Source organism: Bos grunniens, chromosome 16 (genome assembly GCF_055505025.1).
Source record: "Bos grunniens cultivar Pamir isolate PY7600 chromosome 16, Bosgru_T2T1.0, whole genome shotgun sequence".
In the NCBI taxonomy this organism is placed as follows: domain Eukaryota; kingdom Metazoa; phylum Chordata; class Mammalia; order Artiodactyla; family Bovidae; genus Bos; species Bos grunniens.
In genome coordinates this window covers 10,659,119-10,677,970 of record NC_141180.1, presented here as the reverse complement: position 1 = coordinate 10,677,970, position 18,852 = coordinate 10,659,119, and the positions used below count along the sequence as shown (strand labels likewise).

Below are 18,852 nucleotides of genomic sequence, written 5' to 3'. Positions count from 1 at the left end.
TCATAATTTTCATTCCAAGGAGTAAGTGTCTTTTAATTTCATGGCTGCAATCACCATCTGCAGTGATTTTTGAGCCCCCCAAAATAAAGTCAACCACTGTTTCCACTGTTTCCCCATTTATTTCCCATGAAGTGATGGGACCAGATGCCATGAGTTTTCTGAATGTTGAAACTACAGATCCGTATCTCCTAGGATAAACTGTCTTTGAAAAAAAACGAAAAGTAATTATTTGCTAGGGAAACTCTGTACCTGAGAGACACGGACGAGGCATGTACCCCTCTATTCTACTGCCTGAACTCAGGACTTTATCTCTTTCCTGGATGTCTGCAGTTAACTCCTAACTGATCTCTTGACCTCTTATCACCCTGTCTCCAATTTATCCTCCATTCTAACCCTGAAGTTACCTTTTTAACAGCAGGCTGCAATAATGTCATCTCTCTGAAGCCCCCTACCACTTAGAGAAGGAATTCCAAATGTCTCTAGGTGGCATTTAACCTGGCCCCAACCTACCTTTCAAAAGCATATGTCTACACACCAGCCTCAATAGAATAGGCACAGTTACACCTTTTCCTAGCTCCAGGCCTTTGTACACAACTGTTTTTTGTTCCCCTGGAGATTTTCCTTCTTCCCAAACAAAATCTTGAAAAAGAGAAGTCCTTATGTTTAAAAATACTATTCAAAGGTCAAGGTTCCATTCCAATATAGGCAGCCTTCCTGCAGTTGCTCTGATCTCGCCTTTGTAGGCTCACCATACTCTATTTGTACCTTCTAACACTAACACGTCCTGCCCTACTTATTATTTATGCTTTCTTCCCCGAGTTTCATAAGGTCCTTGAAGACAAGTACCGTGTCTTTTGTTCAATGACCAGAGAAGCCCACAGGAGGCATGGTGGGCAGATGAAGAAAAGATGAAGGGAGGAAGATGGAGAAGAATGAGAAAAGGCGAGCACAGGGAGGGGAGGTGTTCAGTTTTAGTTTTCTTAGGCTTTTAGAATGCTTTGCTGAAGACAGATCCTTCAAAAATCTAATACATTTTCCTTCCAGAACAACCAAGACTATAAAGTTGTACAGATTTTTGTTTTGCCAACACTTCACGTCTTTTTTTTTTCTTCCTTTCTATGCTGCTAGATCATGGAAAAAGCAAGAGAGTACCAGAAAAACATCTATTTCTGCTTTATTGACTATGCCAAAGCCTTTGACTGTGTGGATCACAATAAACTGTGGAAAATTCTGAAAGAGATGGGAATACCAGACCACCTGACCTGCCTCCTGAGAAACCTATATGCAGGTCAGGAAGCAACAGTTAGAACTGGACATGGAACAACAGACTGGTTCCAAACAGGAAAAGGAGTACGTCAAGGCTGTATATTGTCACCCTGTTTATTTAACTTATACGCAGAGTACATCATGAGAAACGCTGGACTGGAAGAAACACAAGCTGGAATCAAGATTGCCGGGAGAAATATCAATAACCTCAGATATGCAGATGACACCACCCTTATGGCAGACAGTGAAGAGGAACTCAAAAGCCTCTTGGTGAAAGTGAAAGTGGAGAGTGAAAAAGTTGGCTTAAAACTCAACATTCAGGAAACTAAGATCATGGCATCTGGTCCCATCACTTCATGGGAAATAGATGGGGAAATAGTGGAAACAGTGTCAGACTTTATTTTTCTGGGCTCCAAAATCACTGCAGATGGTGACTGCAGCCATGAAATTAAAAGACGCTTACTCCTTGGAAGGAAAGTTATGACCAACCTAGATAGCATATTGAAAAGCAGAGACATTACTTTGCCAACAAAGGTCCGTCTAGTCAAGGCTATGGTTTTTCCTGTGGTCATGTATGGATTTGAGAGTTGGACTGTGAAGAAGGCTGAGCGCCAAAGAATTGATGCTTTTGAACTGTGGTGTTGGAGAAGACTCTTGAGAGTCCCTTGGACTGCAAGGAGATCCAACCAGTCCATTCTGAAGGAGATCAGCCCTGCAATTTCTTTGGAAGGAATGATGCTAAAGCTGAAACTCCAGTACTTTGGCCACCTCATGCGAAGAGTTGACTCATTGGAAAAGACTCTGATGCTGGGAGGGATTGGGGGCAGGAGGAGAAGGGGACGACAGAGGATGAGATGGCTGGATGGCATCACTGACTCGATGGATGTGAGTCTGAGTGAACTCCGGGAGTTGGTGATGGACAGGGAGGCCTGGCGTGCTGCGATTTATGGGGTCACAAAGAGTCAGAAACGACTGAGTGAATGATCTGATCTGATCTGATCTGATGTCACTATTGAGTCTGTCTATTCGATGTCACTATTTTATGTCTGTCTCACATGGGATAAGGGCAATATCACATTCCAATTGTTATTTTGGTTCCAATAACGAAACAGGTTGAAGTCTTTTTACATGTGTCAAATCCCCTTTGACATTTGCCTCTTTGGTGGGGCTGGTCAAACTCCTACCTTGTGGTTTAGCTTTAGAAGGAATTTGATCAACATGCCCAGAAGAGTTACCTTTTTGATATGAACACTTTTTTGAGATTTACAAAAGCAGGACGCCAACATCTCTAAGTGTGACCAGAAGTTGGTTTGCTGGCCATTCTTTCTTATTCACTGAGATGTTTTCTTGCCCAAAGAAGTCAAAGCAGCTCTTTGGAGACACTCCTGGCCTCTTCCTTGACTGCAGACATACCAGCTGTCCTCTGCAAAAAAGCAGAGCTAGAAGCAACTCTGGGTAAGTGAGTCATTTAATTCTTTCCAGAAGGTAGTTTAGCATCTCTTTTCCTGGAAGAAGAGGAACAGTTTCTGTTTCTGCCTAACTCTCGCTGGGGGAAGAACAAAGAATAGCACTTCAGCTCGAAAAAGCACACTCATTGTTCCAGAAACCTGGGCCAACACACCTCACCAGCCCTGCTCTCACTCTCGTACAGTAACACTCAAGTCACTTTCTCTCCTGCACCTCCTCACGTTTTCTCTGTCGCTATTTCTCCCTGTGGTAGACCCCTGGATCAAGGGAAGGAGTCACACGGCAGGGACAAAAAAGGCGGGCTCTGCCATCTGACTACATATCACCACTATTATAAATCTTCCTAAAAAAGGAAGCTTGTCCTCTGGTTTCCTATTTACTGAGAGTAAGTGCTGCTGAATCATAAACGCCTGTAGTACTTTCCTTCCCGTTTCCCTGCTATGTTTACAATCTTACTGAGAAACGACTGACTTCACAGCTTTTGCCATTTAGTAACCCTTCAACATGGACTTAATATGAAATCCTTAAAATGAGCTGAGTAGACTCAAAAGTCCAAATTACCTAGATTGGTAGAGGTTAATGTTCTCCTGCATTAAATAGGAACAGAAGGTATCAGTTTTGTACTCCGATTGTGCCTGCCCAAGAAGTGAGTCAAATAAGCATATGAAACATGATAGATGAGGACAACAGGGGTAGGAAAACCACCCGAGTTGTGGAGAGAGGTCTGAGAAGTAAGCAAATGTAGGCGTGTCCTGCTCCTTTCACCTCCATGCACTTCTATCTAGACCTTCTACTCTCCTTTTCCAGCGCAGAGCTGACAGAGACACAGCCCTTTAATATTTCAATCTATTTTTAATTTTTATAGCCACATAACCACCAAGCACTGTGCTACTGAGCGAATGCATGGCAGCAACCCAAGTACCTGGGATTACTAAAAAAGCATTACAAGAAAACAGTTAAGTACCAATTTCAAAGATTTTCATTAACTTTGTATTTTTACAATGTTGGTTTACTCTGAAAAAATCCACCACATACTTGTGACGCTTAGAACTCAACTGCCTTTTCATTCTATAGGTAAGGGAACAGATCTAGAATATTGTTATTAAAGCTAAAAGGCTAGTCACAGAGGTGGGACCAGATACCACCCTAAGACTTTCTATTATATTTCACAATCCTTAAAGAACTTGAAATACCAGGTTTCATGACCCAGAGCATTTAGATATACCAGAGGTTAAATCCACTACTCTAAGAAAAAAGATGACCCATTTATGCCTTGGCCTCTGCTATAAAGTAATCCCTGTGTGTGCTAAGTTGCTTCAGTTAATGTCTGACTCTTTACGACCCCGTGGACGGTAGCCCACCAAGCTCCTCTGTCTAGGGGCTTCTCCAGGCAAGACTACTGGAGTGGGGAAGTGGGGATCCTCCAGGGGATCTTCCTGACCCAGGGATTGAAACCAAGTCGCTTACATCTTCCGCTTTGGTAGGTGGGTTCTTTTCCACTACTGCCACCTGGGAAGTAATCCCTAAGTGAGCCCAATAAAGAAGCTAGAAAAGGCTCCCTGGGAGGCAAAGAAATTCTCAGTGCTACAATTAGGTTATTTTTCTATCTAGAGTCATAAATTATGGGCAAGTGGAATTCAACTAAGGCATACATTATGTGCAGGGTCCTAATATAGTGTTACTGATCGTAGCATGAATATTATTTATAGATTTTATCTTTTTCATTACACACATTATACGAAAGCTAAACTTAATCTTGGTTCACAATATTCTGAAATAAGACAGGGTAGGAAAAGCCTGAGGGTCAAAACACAATAAGAATTATAGCTGTTTAGACAGGCTTAAAATACAGGTTTAAACATGTGAACAAGAGGTCAGTAATTATAACAAGTAAATTGAAGACATACATGTCTCCCAAAATCTTAACTCATACCATTGTTAAAACAAACTGTTAAAATCACAGCATTCTTTGTTACTTTTAGGGACCTTAACTTACCCCTTTTGTGAAACAGAAATGGTAGATATTCATAGCATATCTGAAGATAGGTGGCATTATGCCAAATTATTGGCAACCTGCAGGAAAAGCTCTTTTTAAAGAATGTAGTAAAATAACAGTCAATGGCATTGGTAATTTCATACAAAAATATAAAATCAAACGAGAGTAAGGACTCAAACGGTTATCTGTACATCAAGGTTCTTGAGGACACTGCTTACAACAGCCAGAAGGTAGAGATATCCAAATGTCCACCGACAGATGAATGGATAACCAAATGTGGTATATACATATAATGGAGTATTATTCAGCCTTAAAAAGGAACGGAACTCTGGTATGTGATACAGCATGGATGAACCTTGAAAACACTACATCAAGCAAAATAAGTCTGACAAAAAAGAACAGACATCGTATGATTCCACTTCTGTGAGAGACTTAGAAAATAAGATTCATACAGAAAGTAGAACAGTGGTTACTAGGGGGTGGAGGGAGGAGGAATGGAAAGTTCTTGTTTAATGGGTAAAGAGTTTCAGTTTTAGAGATGTAAAAATTTTGAAATGCAGTGGTAATGGTTGGGAAAAAATGTGAATATACTTAATGGCATTGAATTGTATACTTAAAAGTAGTTAAAATGGTAAATTTTATTATGTAAATTTTGATACAATAAAAAACTAATTGAGAAAAAAATTTTAAAAATCAAATGAGAAATGTAAGTGGTAAGTTCTCTGATTTTGATTTTTCTAATACATGTCATCAAGTACAAACAGACTTGGGTCACCACCTCAAAGCCATTTGTCCTGTGTGTTTATTATTCTATAATTCATGTCCACCATGATTATGAATGATGTATTTACGTTAAGTACAAGTTCCAAACACAGAAATAGAGAAACTGAAGCAACGGATTTATGTCAACACAATTCCATCTGTTAACACTGTCCTTTGAACCCAGGGACGAAAGTCATGTGGTAGGGCTGGGAGCGTCACCTTAGCTGTGAAGTCCTACTTTATGTCATAGGGCACTTCTGGAAGGAAGCTCTGGAATGACCAACTCTAACTACTTGCAGATTTCCTACCAGTCCTACACAGGAAGGAATTCTTGTGTCTCACCTGCATGAGTTCCTGTTTTGAGACCTGGGGGCTGGCGAGTTGAAATCCAGTTCCAGGGAGTGATGTCATCTCAACTGAGCTATGATCCTGGTGACCTGCTCCCCATCCTGGTGTTGTTGCAGCCCTCCAGCTGGGGTTCAGGTTATAAGGGGACCAAAAAGGAAAATGGGGGAGAAGGATAACAGAACAAGGAAAATGCTTGCACATTTCCTTCGTTCCACTAAAGCTTTTTCTGCTTCCATTTAATGTGATGGGCGGGCCTGGCCAATGGCAGCTGGAAGCTGCACAGAGGCTCTTGGGGTGGGGATAGGCTCTCTCACAGATCTTGAAAATACAAAGAATTAAAACATACAGAAAACTTTCATTATGTTTGTGGCACCATTTGGAAATGGTGATTTATTCTTTCATCTTTGGATAAAGTTTAAAAAAAACATGCATTAACTTAAAAAGTTTGTATTCTGTTGTAAACACAGTATGACTACAGGAGCGATCTCAGCAACAGAAAGAAATAACAAACACAAATGTATAAATACGCATGTTCTTTCGACACAATGTCAAGTGGATGAGGAGGTCAAATCTCGAAATCCTGTCAATACATAATAAAATAGGATTGCCGTTCAATCCCACTGAGATGAGATCCTTTGGTTCTTAGGATACTCAGCCAAAAAGCTAAAACAAAGTCAAACACAGTAAGAAGCAGAAACTGCTAACCTTTCAAAATGAAAGGAAGAGAGGTCTTTGAATAGAAAAAAAATTGTAAGCAATTAAGAGAAAGAGAGACTTCAATCTTTAGTGCATTTATTTTACATCATGATTCTTTAATTCTTATTAAGTTGATACAGTTTGGGGAAATAAATACTCCTTTCCCTTTTTTGCTGCCTATGTATTAGTAGCGGTAGGAAGAACAGAATATGACAATAGGCAAAGGGTGTAGAAAGTGGAAAGATAAAGATAGAGAGAGAGAGCTGAGAGCTCATATGAACCCTACTGTTAGCAATACCAACCAAGAAAGTACAGAGTTGACAACAGGAAGTGTTTTTTTAAGTGGACTTCAGAAAGAATGAATATGGGACCACATTCGATATACATTAATTATATAGCATTGTGGTTGAGTTTCCTATCAGACATGATGTGTATCTTCCTTTTTTTCTCATTTTTTAAGCTTCATAGATGACACTACTTGTGAAGCACTTTTAGTATATATATCTTGGTTAGCGAAAAGCACAGTCAGCTGCCATGTAAAGGTCATCCTTTCAAGTAACACTTCATTCTACACTCGGAGCTTCATCTCAGAGGAAGTTCTTGAAGGTCGTTCCTCTTTTAGTTGGGTTTACAACTCACCTGCACCACTAAATGCAGATAAAATAAAGATCACACCTTGGTTTGTATGTAACAGCCCCTTGCAAAGGTAGCCAGTATCTTGTCCAGACAGTAACTGTAAAGGAATTGTTCTCTCTCAGGCCTTTTCTCTCCATTTCCTCTAAAGCTCTTCATCCCAATGCCTGGTGTCCCGTGAGTGAGTGTGAGGCTGAGCTGCCTCCGTGCTAGAGATGCCTGTCGCAGAGAAGGCCAGAATGTGTGCAGAGAACTCTGCGTTCTGTTCATCTCATCAGCTCTGCCCAATCCACAGGGGTAAAAAACGGATGAGATTTGATATCTTCAACACCAGCAACTCCAGCACCAAGCCGCTCCACAGGGTTGAACTGTAAGAGCTAAAAAGGAAGGATTTAAGTGAGTAGTGGGAATCTAACTAAAGAATCAAAGGAAAATAAAAACATAATGAAAGGAAACTACTTCTAAATTCAACCTCAGTAACAAATGGACTTGATGACAGCCAACTGACTGTATTTCCTTGAAAGAGGATTGTGTCTGTAACACCACCCTAGCTATGGGGTGCTGGGGAATATATCTGAGTTTATGGCTTTTCAAATGATATCACCTTGAGTAACTCACTTTGTTACTATATACTATATGCTGCTGCTGCTAAGTCGCTTCAGTCGTGTCCGACTCTGTGCGATCCCATAGACAGCAGCCCACCAGGCTCCCCGTCCCTGGGATTCTCCAGGCAAGAACATTGGAGTGGGTTGCCATTTCCTTCTCCAATGCATGAAAGTGAAAAGTGAAAGTGAAGTCGCTCAGTCGTGTCCGACTCCTAGCGACCCCATGGACTGCAGCCTACCAGGCCCCTCCGTCCATGGGACTTTCCAGACAAGAGTACTGGAGTGGGGTGCCATTGCCTTCTCTGATATACTATATAGCTATAGTGTATCTAGTATATCTATCTATACTATACTATATATCTATATACTATAGGGTAGTTCCACCTATCAATTTCCTACTCCAAAAGAATGATCATGACATTAATTAGATATTGCACCAAATTCTGAGAGATCCAGCTACTCCTTTCATGGTTAGAAAGTCTGAGAGGCACATTAAGTCTTTCAACCTCTAGTGAATTATATATGCCCTGGGACTAAATTTACCTAAGGTCTGAATGTGTGTGCTAGCTGCTTCAGTCATGTCCAGCTCTTTGTGACCCTATGCGCTGGGGCCCATCAGGCTTCTCTGTCCATGGAATTTCCCAGGCAACAATGCCCTCCTCCAGGGGATCTTCCCAACCCAGGGATTGAACCTGTGTCTGTTGTGTCTCCTGCCTTGGTAGGTGAGTTCTTTATCACCAGTGCCACCTGGGAAGCCCAAGGTCTGAATAAGCAAATTCATATTCTAAAACTGCTTTCTTTTAAACAGCTGCCTCACATGGAACAATTTGATCCAATGAGTGAAATGTGTTTCAACTTCTTCACTAATAGCAATAAGGCTAAAATAAGTTAATAATGTTATTTGCAACACGATTTGTGTGGGAAAATAAAAGTAGTCATACACAGTAACAGATGACGCTGGTCATACTGAAAGAATGTGTTACTTAAGACATTCATGTATCCTCAAATTTTTGTTTTAACAACTTTACTGAGAGATAATTTATATAGCACGAAATTTATCTATTGCAAGCGTACAACCTAATGACTCTTGGCAAATTTGAAGAGCTCCCTAAAATGTTTCTTCATGTGGTTTGCAGTCAATCTACATTTCCATCCCCACCCCCAGGCAACCACTGATTTGCTTTCTATCTCTATAAACTTGCCCCTTCTGGACATTTCATATAAATGAGATCATAAAGCAGCTGCCTTCTTTCACTAAGCATAATGTTTCTGAGGTCCATCTGTGTTGTAGGTGTTGCAGAAGGTGTCAACAGTCTGTTCCTTTCGGTTTCTGAATAGCATTCCACTATTTGAATATGACTACTTGGGGTTCCCTGTAGCTCAGACGGTAAAGAATCTGCCTGCAATGCAGGAGACCCAGGTTTGATCTCCGGGTCAGGAAGGTCCGCTGGAGTAAGGGAATGGCAAGCCACTCCAGTATTCTTGCCTGGAGAATCCCATGGACAGAACAGCCTGGTGGGCTACAGTCCATGGGGCTGCAAAGAGTTGAACACGACTGAGCAGCTAACACTCCTGCTCGTCTTTGGATGGAACATATTCTGTGAACTTTGGATGGAACATATTCTGTGAGTCTGTTCACCAGTCGATGGACGTATGGGCTCCCCAGGTTGTGGCTACCATTAATTGTACTGCTTTTAACATTTACATATATGGCTTCCTGCAGACGTGTATTTTCATTTCTCTTAAGGACATCCCTAGGAGTGGGGACAGTCGGTTGTGTTAAGTTTATGTTTAGCTTTTTAAGAAACTACCAAACTTTTCTAAGGTATCTGTACCATTTTACATTCCTGTTAGCAACGTATGAGAGTTTCAGTTTCTCTATATCCGCATCAACACTTGATACTATCTTCTTTACTACAGTCCTTCTAGTGGGTATTAATTATATCTTATTTTGGTTTTAATTTATATTCCCTAATGACTAATAACACTGAGCATCTTTTCATATACTTACTAGCCATTTATACAGCCTCTCTGGTGAATCTTTGCCCATTTTTATACTGAGCTGTCTGCTTACTGAGTTAAAGGGTTTCTTTACACATTCTGAAAACATGTCAGTTACTTGATGTGAATGTATTTTCTCCCAGTATGTGGCTTGTCTTTTCAATTTTTCACTGTTATCTTTTGAAGTGCAAATGTTTTTAATTTTGATGAAGCCCACTTTATCATTTTTCTTTTATGGATCATATTTTGGTGTCACATATAATCATTCTTTTCCTAACGCAAGGTCATGAAGATTTTCTCCTATTTTTTCCCTATGATTTTATAGTTTCAGCTCCACATATAGATCTATGAGCTACTTTTGAGTTAATTTTTGCATATGATATGAATTAAGAGTCTTAGTTCATTTTGGTTTTAGCATGTGAATATTTTATTTTCCCAACACCATTTGTTGAAAAGACTATTTTTCACCAAATTATCTTGGCATTTTTATTGAAAAATCATAGGATGCAGAGGGACATGAGAGGGAGGTTCAGGATGAGGGTACACATGTGCACCCATGGCTGATTCATGTAGATGTATGGCAAAAACCACCACAATATTGCAAAGTAATCATCCTCCAATTAAAATAAATAAATAAAATTTTTAAAGAAGAATAAGAAAAAAGAATATTAAAAAATGAGTACAGTTAATGCAGGAAGCCTAACATCCAACTAGTAGGTGTTCCAGGAAAAAGAAACACATGGAAGAGAAGAAACTGTCAAATAAATAATACTTTAAAAACTTCCCAGGACTGAAATAAACACGTTTACAGATCAAAAAAACAAAACAAAACAGTATACTACTCAGTTCCAGCCAAAGCCATGTATCATCATAACAGAACACCTTCTTGAAGTATGAGTATTTCAGTAAAAAATTATCATTATAAATTTTTATTAAGCATTTTAAGAGCTTTTAATTGACAGTATACAATTTATCATCTGCTATCAGCTGTTAGGTTATTTCTATAGTCTCTAGTCTGTACATACTCTGTACTAAATAAATACTCAATTCCAATTGAAAAAAAAAATTGTTTTGGATACTCTAGGTCCCTTGCCTTTTTTAAAAATTGATTTATTTAATTGGAAGCTAATTACTTTACAATATTGTAGTGGCTTTCCCCATACATCAACACAAATCAGCCACAGGTGTACAGGCGTCCCCCATCCTGAACCCCTCTCCCACCTCCCTCCCCATCCCATCCCTCAGGGTCATCCCAGTGCACCAGCCCTGAGCGCCCTGTCTCATGCATTGAAATAGATCGAATGTGGACTGGCGATCTATTTCACATATAGTAATATACATGTTTCAATGCTATTCTCTCAAATCATCTCACCCTCGCCTTCTCCCACAGAGCCCAAAAGTCTGTTCTTTATCTCTGTGTCTCTTTTGCTATCTCGCATATAGGGTCATTGTGACCATCTTTCTAAATTCCATACATATGCGTTAATATATTGTATTGGTGTTTTTCTTTCTGGCTTATTTCACTCTGTATAATAGGCTCCAGTTCATCCACCTCATTAGAACTGATTCAAATGCATTCTTTTTAATAGCTGAATAATATTCCATTGTGTATATGTACCACAACTTTCTTATCCATTCGTCTGTGGACAGACATCTAGGTTGCTTCTATGTCCTGGCTATTATAAACAGTGCTGCGATGAACATCGGGGTACACATGTCTCTTTCAGTTTTGCTTTCCTCGGTGTGAATGCCCAGCAGTGGGATTGCTGGGTCATATGGCAGCCCTTCCCTTACCTTTTTAAAATACTCATTTCTGAAGTCAGCTAAACATTTCCCAATTTTGCTAATCTTTTCAAAGAACCAACCTGAGATTTAATTTGTCTCTTATTTTTATCTTCTAGCCAATGAAGATTTTCTCTTCACTGATTTCTGCTTGTTTTGGATTTATTTTGCTTTTTACAAAATGCTTTTTATCTTTCTAGTTTCCTCAATTACAAGGTGAGATTTTCATTTGAGACCATTATTTTCCTATAGAGATTTCTAAAGCCATACATTTTTCTCAAGAACTGATGTACCTGCATCCTGTAAATTTTGATATACTGTGGATCTGTTTTCATTCCATTAAAAACATTTTATGGCTTTTCTTGGGATTTCTTCTTTGACTCAGGCTATTTAAGAAGTGTGTTGTTTAATTTCCAAACATCTGTTATGGACTCACCAGATCTCTTTCTGTTGATGATTTCTAACAAAAAATTGTTACGGTCAGTGTATGCTATGTGATTTCAAGTCTTTCAAATACTGAAACTTGTTTTATGACATAGCAAATGATCTATCACAGACAATATTCTGTGTGCATGTGATAAGAATGTATTCTACAATCATTGTTCTATACATGTCAGAGTTGTTTGATAGTGTTGTTCAAGTCTTCTCTATATCCTTGCTGATTTTCTATCAATTATCATGAATAGGGTATTGAAGCCTCCATTTATTATTGGAATATCTATTTTTCCTTCAAAAATAGGACTTAGCTTCATATGTTTTGAAGGTGTTATTAGAACATATACATTTATAATTGTTATATCTTTCTTTGTATTGATCCTCTCATCATAAAAAATCTTAGTCTCTGATAAGTCTCATCTTCACATCTATTTTATCTGATATTTAATAAAACCACTTCATCTCTCTTGTGGTCACTGTTTGCATCGTTTATCTTTTCCCACCCTTTTTCTTTCAACCTATTTGTGTTTATTAATTCAAGCATGCCTCTCATACACTGATAACTGGATCTTTTTTATCCAGTGAACAATCTTTGTCTTTCGCTTCACGTGCTTCGAGGTTCACACTGAATGACACGGTGAGTTCCCATTTGCCATTTCGCTATGCTTTCTCCAGTTACTGCCTTTTCTATTCCTCTTTACTGCCTTGTTTTGTGCCAAACACTTTCTACTGTACTGTTTCAGTTCCTCTATTAACTTACTATTTTTTGAGTGGTTGCTATCAAGATTATAATATGCTTCTTAATTTATCACAGTCTATTTCAGATTAATGGCAATCCACTCCAGTACTATTGCCTGGAAAATCCCATGGACAGAGGAGCCTGGTAGGCTATAGTCTATGGGGTCGCAAAGAGTCGGACACGACTGAGTGACTTCACTTTCACTTCACTTCAGATTAATACTTATTTACTTCTTCCAGTGAAATGAAGAAATTTTGCTCCACGATGGTTCTATTCCTTCTGCCTTCCTTTGTCTTAAGTACTGCATTGTTGTTGCTGTTTAGTCGCTAGTCACGTGTGACTCTTTGGTGACCCCAAGGAGTACAGTCCACCAGGCTCCCCTGTCCATGGGATTTTCCAGGCAAGAATATTAAAATGGGTTGCCATTTCCTTTTCCAGGGGATCTTGCCAACCCCAGGACTGAACCCAAGTCTCCTGCATTGGTAGGCAGATTCTTCACCACTGAGCCACCAGAGAAGCCCTAAATACTGTATATTATATCCATATGTCATTAAATACTACATAGTCATTAAATACTATATATTACATGTGTTATAAACCAACCAGCATAGTGTTATAAATATTGCTTTGTTCAACCTTATGTTTTTTAGAAGAAGTTGAGCAGAGAAATGAGAAAAAAAACATATTTAGTCTTCTCTATTAACTCATATTTATCTTTCTAACAGTCTTCATTTCTATGAATTCAAGTCACTATATGGTAACTTTCAGCCTAAGGACTTCCTGTGTTATTCCTCATAAGACAGGTTTGCTAGGAATGAATGCTCTGTCTTTACTTGGAAATTTATTTATTTCATTTTTATTTTTTGAAGGATAATTTTGCTGGATAAGGAATTCTTGGCTGAAAATTACTTCCTTTTAACACTTTAAATATGCCTTTCCACTAACTTGTCTTCCATTGTTTCTGATAAGAAGTTAGACATCAGTGTTCCTTTGAATACAAGTTGTTCTTGGCTGCTTTCAAAATTTTCAAATTGTTTTTGTCTTTCAACAATTGAAAGATGAAATATCCCTATGTGGATCTCTCTGTATTTTCCAACTTAATGTCCACTAAGCTTCTCGAATGCATTTTAATGTTCTTCATCAAATTTGTGACGCTTTTAGCTATTATGTCTTAAACATTTTTTGCTGCCCTTTTCTCTATGTTCTCTCTTTCTGGAACTCCCATTATATGTATTTTGGTGTATTTAATATCATCTTACAGGTCTCCATATCCCTGTTCATTTTTCTTCAAACATTTTTAATCTGTTTTCAAATTGAATAATTACTATCAATCCTGGTCTTCAAGTTCTTTGACTTTTCCTTTATCTATCTAAAATTTGCTGTTGAGATGCTCCAGGGAATTTTTTTCACCTATTTAAGTCTTCATTTCAATTATTGTACTTTTCAACTTGAGAATTTCTATTTGGCTCTTTTTTAAAAAAAATAAGATTTAAATATCATTGAGAATCTTTATTTATTGATTCATTATTGTCTTAATTTCCTTTAATTCTTTTTCAATTAATTATTTTTGGTTGTTCTGGGTCTTTGTTGCTGCATGCGGGCTCTCTAGCTGCAGCAAGCAGGGGCTACTCCCTTTGTCATGGTACACAAGCTTCTCACTGCGGTGACTTCTCTTGTGGAGCACAGGTTCTAGGCGCACGGGCTTCAGTAGCTGCAGCACACAGGCTCTACACTGCAAGCTCGGTAGCTGTGGTGCACAAGCTTAGCTGCTCCATGGCATGTGGAATCTTTCTGGAACAGGAATCGAATCTGTGTCCCCTGCATTGGTAGGCAGATTCCTATCCACTGTAACACCAGGGAAGTCCTCCTTTAAGTTATTTATACACAGATTCCTTTAGTTCTTTGAATATAACTATAATAACTGCTTTGAAGTCTTCACTATATCCAAAATCTCGGGACACCCAAGAGCAACTTCTATTGACTGCTTTTTTTCTCTGCCTATTCTGTTTCTGTGAATATCTTACAACATTTTGCTGAAAATGAGACATCTTAGACAATATATTTTAGTGACTCGAGTCATTTTTTCCATGAAGATGGTTATCATTGCTGTTTATTCTTTGTTTGGTAACTTTTTTTCAGCTAGATTTGTAAATCTGCTTTCCCCCACCCCCACCTCCAACTATAATAAGCAGAGGTTGACAGACTTGCTCATTTTTTTTTCTTTTCTTTTTTTTTAGTTTTTTAACTTATTTATTTTTCAATTGAATGATAATTGCTTTACAATATGTTTTTGTTTTCTGTCAAACATCAACATGAATCAGCCAAGTTTTATATTTTCATTTTTAAGCTTGGTTTCCTAAGGGTCACCCCTGTGCCTGCATAGCTTAGGGGCCAACCAGTGATTGAAAAGGGCTGCCAAGTCTGTCCAACTTTATAATTTCCTTTTTTGAGAAGAGAACTTTCCAGCCTTCTCATATATGGCTAGTCATTCACATCTGAGAATATCCCTAAAGCATATAATTTTTTTCTTCAGAATTTAGTCAACTAGAATAAAATATCTGGATGATTACATTAATGGTTCCACAACTGTAGGAAACCCCAACACTCAAATTAAACCTACACATTTGTTTCTTCTTTTTCCTTTATTTCTATTTTTTTCTTTCATTCACTAATCATTAACTTAATTATTTATATAAAAATATCAATTGATTTCCTATTGGGTGCCAATCCAGTACTTTTCTAGGCCTTTTCAACATATATTACCAGCAGTAGCCTTACTCTTACACTGGCAACCCTATACTATAATTCAAATACATACTTCATCAAATTATAAATTACTACATGTCATGAGCTCTCAGTGCTGCTCTATCAATAATAATAATACAAAATATTTATGTGACACTTACTGTGTACTAGGCATTATTCTAATTGCCTTGTATAAATTAGTTCATTGAACTCACAACAACTGTATGAATAGTTACTATAATTATCTCTGTTTTATAGATGAGAAGATAGAAACTTGTTTAAGGTCATATTAGGCAGTAGACAGCAAGGATACGATCTGAATTCAGGTACTAAGTCTCCAGAAGCCATGCTGTTAACCACAGCATCACACTGCCTTATGAGTGTGTGATCTGCAAATGCCAAGAATCTATTACTTTACTTTGATATTACCAAATCCACAAGGGCAGTGAAGTATACACTTCAAAAGACTGTATTCTCAGTCTTTTCACTTGAAATTACTGTATCCAGCATTCAAAATGACTTTTTATTAAAGTGTATTGAGTACAAAGAATTTTTATATTAGAAGTTGCTAAGGTGTGTTAAGAGAAAAGCTGCTCTTATAAAACAAACATCTAAGAATATTCTAACATAGCAAATCCATTTTCAGAATCAGACAATTCATATCTACTGATTGAGATGTGGAAGGCATCAAACATTTGAATATAAAACTAAAATACCACACATTGGTAAGAATTAACTATAACTATAGCATGCTTTTTAATATTTTGGCAAATATGTAAACATGTAGGTTCTCTCTTTCTTGTTACAATTGGTTTTTCCACCCCCATTCTCTCCAAACCATGACCTCATTATGAAATCCCAATGAAAGTTCATATTTTGACTTTTATGAAAGTCAATTTACCTTAGTTCGTGAACTCTTCATAAACTTGTAAGTATAAATCCATAGGCAAAAATATAACTGTTTCACCCATGACTGTCTTGCTTATTCTGCCATTTAAAATATTAATACTATCCCAGATCTTCTGAGAGATTTCACAAAGATTGTTCTGCTAAGAGAATGTGTTGACCAGTGGCAAAACCAAGACAGTCTCTGCCAACCTCCTTTCTCTTAAAGAGCAGACAATAAAGCTGAGCAATGGAAGCACAGAAATTTGTTTCGCATATAATATCTTTCAACTGACAAAGCAATTGTGTCATAAAGAACTAAATGTACACTGCGAAGTACAAACATACATGCTCTGAGCACCTGTAAATTGTAAATATATATTTTGTAAATTGCACTCAAAATGTAACTTTGCTTACTTTAGCACCATTCACTTGGACTGGGATGACTAGACCATGGGTACAGGGAATTATGAACTCTAGAAGAAAGCAAGCAGCTAAAAAGACCAAAGAGAGGAAAATCTCCTCAAAGTGGACTAATTCTTTCCATATAAATTGTTTGATGATTTTTTAAAATAACCTCTATGAACTGTGAGGTAGTGGAAGAGGAAAGTCAAAATGACAGATTGCTAATCATGCCAAGAGACCGCTTTTCCCTTTCCTGACGATGTTTCCTTAACGTGAGTGGTAGTTTCCTTAGGCAGGCCAGGGACAGAATGCTGCTTTACTATATAAATATACTTATATAAGTATATTTATATACTTATATACTATAAGATATATATATATATGTACTTATATACTATATAAGTATACTATATAAGATATGTACACATCTGTATAGGGGAACTTAACATATCTTAAGCTCAGACTCCTTACAATATAAATTCTGATAGACAGGAGCAGCAGACGTTTATTAATTAATGTGGGGAATTCTATTCTCAGTATTTGTCATGATGACTACTTCTTTAAGAAAGAGAAACAAACAAAAGCAGTTGCTGCTGCTGCTGCTGCTAAGTCGCTTCAGTCGTGTCCGACTCTGTGTGACCCCATAGACGGCAGCCCATCAGGCTCCCCCGTCCCTGGGATTCTCCAGGCAAGAACACTGGAGTGGGTTGCCGCTAGCCCTCCTTAAATTAATAGACAAAAAAAATACTTTGAATTTACCTTGCTGTTCCACAACAAATAAGAGGAAAATAGAGGAGGAGCTGTCCTTTCTCTCCATTAGAATGAAATGCTTTATGAATCTTTACATTACCTCTTAATCCTTGTACAAAGTGCTCAGGGTACTCTCATCTCACTATTTTCAACCTAATTATGTTTCTTTGTATTTTACATACTCTGGACAAATGAATCTTCCTGAAGCACAACTCTGATCCTTTCACTCTTTGTGCACAAAAACTTCAAATCTCAATTTTTTACTGAATTAAATACTATCATTCTCTTTTGGTATTTATGATAAGAGAATCCCAGCTTCTCTTTCCACACTCATTTACTACTGTTACTCATCCCTATATTCTCCCTGTACTCTAGATAAACCAAACTTTTGATTTCCCAAATGAGTCTTTCTGACTCAGTCCTTGCCTTCATTCAAACTTTTCATCCCTCCTAGCTATTCCCCCACATCTAACCTTCCAATGCCAAAATTCTGGCTAAGGCTCCACAAAAATAACACTCACTACACAAAACCTTCCCCAATACCACCACTGCATCAGTTATAACATCTCTTTATCCTGACTTGCCAAAGTATTTTTTAAACCGCTCTGATAGCCTTTACCAAATCCATCTGTGATATAGCTATTTGTGAGTCTCAGGTTTGCAGCTTATGACACCATGCCTTTATATATATTTGCTGAATGGAACCAAAATCACTGCCTAAGAAAATACTAGGTAAATCTTTTCTTAATATATTATCCCCTCCTCTTTTTTTTTTTTTTTTTTTTACAAATTTTGCTTTCCCTGATTTAAAAATAATTTGTGTTTCATTAAACAAAAATTTTGGTTCTTGATCTTTTTCAAATAAGTTTTCCACTGATATTTTCCCAAAAGTGTAAGGGATCACAGTTCTGACAATTCTTGCTGATCTGTGGTGAGTCTGCCATAAAGCTAGACAAGCATTTTAAATGTAGGGAATCAATTTAAGGAGCTCACTAGAGTAAGCCTACCTCTGGTATACCAAACTTTAATTATCAATAGTCTCTTTTTTCAAAGCCACCAGAATACACTAACTGACAGCAATATTCAAGTTCCATGACTGGATCTAAAGTGATTTAACTTGGCAAGATTTTCTACCATTTCTCTCCCAACCAGCCAATTCTTAAGCTTATCAATATGAATTAAAGATTTAAAATAGCCATTTATGAAATGTCGAGACTAGCTCTAAGGAATAAACACTTCAATAACTTTAAAAAAAGAAAAAGGAAAAAAGGAGCCATTCATATATGGTTACAAAATATAAAGCAGCTATAGACAGGCTTAAAAGCAATACTTAAATC

General features: G+C 37.8%; 1 protein-coding gene across 11 annotated transcripts in view; it reads right to left on the bottom strand.

Moving 5' to 3' along the window:
- Window positions 1-6,614: 6,614 nt before the first annotated feature.
- The window catches only part of RPS6KC1 (ribosomal protein S6 kinase C1), a 204,042-nt gene continuing 191,804 nt past the window's right edge, over window positions 6,615-18,852 (bottom strand). For 10 of the 11 annotated variants that reach the window (XM_086342354.1, XM_086342363.1, XM_086342355.1 and 7 more), the window contains one exon: window positions 6,615-7,545. In XM_086342354.1, coding sequence (XP_086198480.1) covers window positions 7,435-7,545 — 111 coding nt within the window. In that variant the 3' untranslated portion in view covers window positions 6,615-7,434. Of the gene's footprint in view, window positions 7,546-14,321; window positions 14,576-18,852 lie in introns of those variants that run through there. The other variant, XM_086342365.1, reaches the window with a different exon arrangement.